Consider the following 5,247-nt stretch of genomic DNA (forward strand, 5'->3'; position numbering starts at 1 on the left):
AATGTTTTCCCTGTTTGCTTTTTTCCATTGGATACCATGCAGGTCTGCTAGTCTGAAACAAACAGAAATTGAGTTGCATGTCCAACACAACCACAGAAAGAAACACTAGCAGCACTACTGCCTATGCTTGATTTCTGCAGTAAACATGTTATCTGAAATTCTGTAATGATGTTAACTGATGTGAGTTTGTGCACTTGATGTTTTATACTTGGAAGACAAATGAAAACCACGACGGCTGCGGCACCAGCAGCGCAATGGAGATGGAGGCCAGCCGCGTCGGTTGGATCCGATCCCGTCCACCCCCCTTTCTCAGCGGGGCGTGGCACTCCAGGGACCTCGTGGCTGCGGTGGCCCTTGAAGATGGCGAGGTAGGAGACGCCTGATCTGCAGCGTCTGCGGTGGCCCTTGGACCTAGACGCCCAAGGTACGCCCTCCTCCTTCCTTCCCCATCCTGCAAGTCCGTACTTTGCAGCATCCTCTCATGCGCTGCTGCTTGCTTTGCTTCTTTACTAACTAGTAAGATGCCCGTGCTGCGCCACGGAATTACAAGAGATCTCGTGGAACATTGTTTACTCAAGGGTCAGCAGTCTAATGAACAACAAAAGACGTACCAAGATCTTGATCGATGTGATGTTATATCATTGATAGATACACACTGAGCAAAATCAAACACATGGTTTCCAACTAATAACCCCCTTGTCGAAGCCAAACATTTTCTTCCACATTTTCAACTTGTAGAAGACTTGTCACAGTTTTCTCATTGCTCTCCCATATTGAGGGGACACAGAAAATGTGGCAAATAGAAAATCTATCCATAAACATTTGGCAATTGCACCAGACAACTTCGATTTTATTGACATGAGTGAACAATGTACAAAACACCGGAAAGGCAAAGGAGAAACACACAGAATGCCCGAGGACCACCAAGCTAGATTACTATTACTGAATGATGTGTCGTGCGCCGGTATTCTTCCAACATTGGCTTCGTCAATGGCAAGCTAACAACTCTAATTTGTGAAAAATGTGGCGATTGCGCTCATGCCAAATCTCCCAAATCACTGGCATGGCCATCGATCTTCAATAGATATTATCATGTACAGCCTTAGAGCAACTATTGCAACGGAATTGTTGCTTTCCTTTGAACAGCTCTAGAAAACAAAACAAGCTATTATGTTACCTTTTATCCAAGGATTCAGCTCACTTTGTGCTAGTATATTAGGCAAACCAGACTTAAATGTGAAGGTAAATGGCAGCAATTAATATATCCAAATGACAAACATATCATATAGCCTGAGCACACACTTATGGTTCCAGAACAAAGAAAAAAGATTGAAGTACAAGTGTTTGACTGAATACCTAAGCTCTTGCTTCATCCATGTTTCCACCTAAAAGAACATCAGACAACCAGTACTTCATCTTCTCACCTAAAAGCACATCGGACAATCAAGACATCATATATATAGTCTCCTGTAGTATATTTAGACAGGCAAAACAAGGAGCATGTAGAGGTCTGTAGTATAATTAGGCAAAGGAAAAAAACAATGGACAACAGTTGCAGAACATTGTACAGAGCAAAGAAACCAAATGTCAAGTAAAAAATGATTTTGAAACATATGTATATAGAAGGGATGAGTTCACATGTACGGACATACATAAATATCAGTACTGGACTACTTGTAACTTCTTACATCAACCAGGTTTCTGCACAAAAAAAATGTCGATAACAGACAGCATGGAAACAAATATCCAGGGTGCAGCCTGAAAAATTGGACTGGAGCTACCAAGCAAAGGAGAGGTGCTGATGACAAAACGACCTGTTGTAGGCATCATATGTTTTATCTGAACAGAAAGAGTAACAAAGACAACTACTAAAAAAACAATTCAAAGACACATATGGATTTTATAGGCACACGGTTTCGACTTATGATTTATCTTTCGAGCTTTCTCCTTGCTCCAAGCACTTAACGGATGTGAGCATACCACTAAATGAGTTGCGACTCAGATATGAAATTCCACATGTTAAATTTCATCATCATCTGGTAAGCAATACGGATAAAACAAATGATATGCATAGGTTTGCTGGTAGCCAAAAAGTACAAACCCAAACAGAATCAAATTTTCACAGCATTTCACAAGAGCCTATCATAACAAGCAGGACCCATATTACGATTCGTAACTTGCAGCCGGTGGTGGGAAAACAAAATACATTCACAGCAAAAATGTCCAGAATGATGAAGTATGAAGCATGCTGCACTTATAACTCTAAAAGTTTTATTCAACGCTTGTGATTCCTTTTAATACTTAAAGTTTTATTTCTCAAGAAGTGGTGACTTGGGCACATAAGACAGTTCTCCATGTTACCACTAACGCTTTATCTCTGCATTTGCACAAGTAAGGATTGCCTGACAGAAATGAAACAAGAGCTGTTGAGAGACAGTCAGATAGATGAGATTTTAATCTTTGTCAGACCACCATACCTTGGTCCTTGACGCCAAACGAGAAGGGCAGCGAATCTTACCTCCTCACACTCTGATTGATCTCAATATGTGAGAGTGTGACCAGTGTATGGCTTCTTGGGCCTAGTTCGGGCAGTATGAGTCCCATCTGCATACCCACCTGGTTTATATTGGGCTACAAGTGTGGTTTCTGGACGGTTCCAAAAAGGCGCAGACTTGGTGGCAGCAAATTTTGAATTCGGGAGGCGCCAAGGGCTGGGCGGGATAAGTTTTGGCAAGGGAAGGCCGTAGCACCTCCACATCAACCATCACACCAGAACAGGGGGTGGAGCGCGTCGGCCGGGAAGGGGAAATAGCAGTAGGTGGCGTCATGGCCTCAGAGTTGAGCAGGTCGCAGGCGGCGGCATACTTCTAGAAGTCGCCGTCGGGAAGGACGGGAATGAGGAGGGGAATGTGGTGGTGGTGGGCGGGCGGTGGGCCTGCTGTAGAAGGAAAGAGAGGAGATAGGAGAGATGTTGGGGCATCAACGACATCGGTGGTGTACTTGCGCAGGTAGCCGAAGGAGACGGGTAAAAGGGGGAAAAACAGATGGCGAGGAGAGGGGGGGTTGTGGAGATAGTGAGCGATGGAACCCTGCTGCAGTTGAGGACGAAGCAGGAGAAGCGCTGGTGGCAGAATGACATCGGCGGCGTGCTTGCCGATGCCTGCGTCGGAGGAGATTGTGAAGGCAACGGAGAAGACGGCGAAGAGGAGGTGTCAGATGCGCTGGGGGTGGCCGGCACCGGTGGCCACCGCGCCAGATCGGCTCCACCGCCGCCGGCCGGCGGTGCGCGCCCCTTTTCTCTGGAGATTGGGTGGATGAGCCGACAGAGAGATTGGGCAGAATATAGAAGGCCTTATCTGTAAATGTCTACGAAGTTTGGGCGTCTTTTGCAAAATTGTTGTCTCTTGTACGTTGGATACAGATCGGACGTCCGTAAACGCAAGTTGGCAGGCACACCATCACCACCAACTCAATCTTTTATAGGAGTAGAGATTTCCTTGGGTTGCAGATCACGCTTGCAGCCTGTTGTGCGCCTGGCCGTGGCAAGTGGAAGGAGGCAGAGGCAGGGGTAGATACCACGGGATGGACGAGGAGCTGGAGTCGTCCTCGCTGCCGGTGCTGCACAAGATGAGGTGCGTGAAGGAGCGAGGTTTGCTCTGCCTGCCATCTTGCCACTCCATCTTTTTGTTTGCGCATACAAGTGTGATGTGACTCATGCCTTCCTCAACTTTGTAGCGTCTAGGATCATGCCAAACTGCTCCAGCCAAGATCTGGTTCAAAACAATATTGTGCTCATAAAAGTCCAAAGAAACAAGCCTGACAACAGAGAACCCACTCTCTCTGCATTATTTTCCAAATTCGTTTTCTATTCATATTTATCCAGCGCTAGATGTAGCCATGTATCTATATCTGCTTTTCTCTGTTTTGGATTGTTATTATACCTGCATATATCATCAGCTTACGGATATAGAATGTACTCTTATAGTTTATAAATCCAGTTTGTACTGATAAACTTGCACAGGCTTTGCCTTTTACTTATACTGTTAATTTTTATAAATATAGTTTATAGTGCTTACCTCTTTGTCACATTGGGTTTGGCAGCAGTTACTAATCTCTAGCATTTACCTCTTGTTGCAGACCAGGAAATGAAAGATCGCTCGACAAACGGCCGCTTCCAGTCAGTTGGATCTGATCTTATACCCGCACACGAGAGCTACCGGAGCAGTAGCAGATTAACAAGGACCCAAGCTAGACTCCCAAGTTCTTCGGTGAGCTGGCTCCATCTCCTACCCCTAGCTCCCTCTTTTCTGCTCCTATAGCATGCTTTGTTGGACTCATGCTCTGCTCCTACACAAGCTGGACTCATGCTTTGTTATACACTAGCAGCAGTACCTCATGTACATGTAATTGGCCTCCCAGGGTGTTGTTCTTGTAAATTCTTCCATGTCTTGCTCTTTTGCTGGTGCTACTACACATGTCAGATTGTTAGCTATACTTGTTTCCATCTCAAATTACTTGTCTTCTTAAACATATGCCTAATGCATGCTTGGTGCATGTAGGATGTGCTCTGTGTGGACATCTATGCATTTGTTAAGATTTTTGTAGCACATGCTATGGCCTCAAAGATTGTTTATTTTATTTTCGTTCATACATGAGCACCGTTTTTTATTGCCGTCTCATTGATTTGATCATTAATATGTGGCTGGATGTGATGTTTTGCAGGCTCAAGGCGCTAAGGTGTTGGAGACGTGCCTGTACTTGTTGAGCGTTTTATCTGTAGAGTGCTATATTGTGATTGGTGTAATATTGTATGGTTATATTGTGATTGGTGGAATGTAATAAACTTGATTGGTATATTGGTGATTTGGTTGTTATTTGAATATATTTAAAATGTGTTCTCTGATTGGTATATCATTGAGTTACAAGTTGTGAAAAATTAAAACCTGATGTTTGGGACCTAGTGCCTAGAAGAATCTGACAATGTGCATCCAGTTGACTACAATAATCTGAAAATTGAATGTAACAAAAAAAAAAGAAAACCCGAAAATAAAAAATATATAGAATGTAAAAAGGCTGCACCTCAGAAAGCAAAAAAGGCCGAACCAATGGCCCAAGCCCATGTAGCTAGTAAAAAATAATAGGAAAAAAATACATTAAAAAGGCCGAAGTATTGGGCTCGGCCCATGTAAAACGCTGAATCGAACCGGGCTGATTCTTGTGCCACATCAGATTGCCACGCTGGATGCC

At 44.1% G+C, this 5,247-nt stretch overlaps 1 protein-coding gene across 2 annotated transcripts; it reads left to right on the top strand.

Annotated features, from left to right (window-relative positions):
* Positions 1-317: 317 nt before the first annotated feature.
* Positions 318-4,882, top strand: LOC123163070 (uncharacterized). Of its 2 annotated transcripts, none has more exons than XR_006481693.1 (4): positions 318-424; positions 3,509-3,632; positions 4,138-4,268; positions 4,723-4,882. XR_006481693.1 is itself a non-coding variant. In XM_044580829.1 (4 exons), the coding sequence occupies exons 2-4, from the start codon at positions 3,583-3,585 to the stop codon at positions 4,837-4,839; spliced, it is 315 nt and encodes a 104-aa protein (XP_044436764.1). In that variant the 5' UTR covers positions 318-424; positions 3,509-3,582; the 3' UTR covers positions 4,840-4,882. The 2 variants fall into 2 exon arrangements, 1 of the variants encoding a protein (XP_044436764.1); XM_044580829.1 differs by having other exon boundaries at positions 3,509-3,649.
* Positions 4,883-5,247: the final 365 nt, after the last annotated feature.

This window comes from Triticum aestivum, chromosome 7B (genome assembly GCF_018294505.1).
Source record: "Triticum aestivum cultivar Chinese Spring chromosome 7B, IWGSC CS RefSeq v2.1, whole genome shotgun sequence".
In the NCBI taxonomy this organism is placed as follows: Eukaryota; Viridiplantae; Streptophyta; class Magnoliopsida; order Poales; family Poaceae; genus Triticum; species Triticum aestivum.

What these genes read in the sequence shown, in the direction of transcription:
- LOC123163070 (XM_044580829.1), top strand. Translation starts at nt 3,583, where the DNA reads ATGGACGAGGAGCTGGAGTCGTCCTCGCTGCCGGTGCTGCACAAGATG. An exon ending in GAGGTGCGTGAAGGAGCGAG is followed by an intron (nt 3,650 to 4,137) that starts GTTTGCTCTGCC and finishes CTCTTGTTGCAG; the next exon opens with ACCAGGAAATGAAAGATCGC. An exon ending in CTAGACTCCCAAGTTCTTCG is followed by an intron (nt 4,269 to 4,722) that starts GTGAGCTGGCTC and finishes GATGTTTTGCAG; the next exon opens with GCTCAAGGCGCTAAGGTGTT.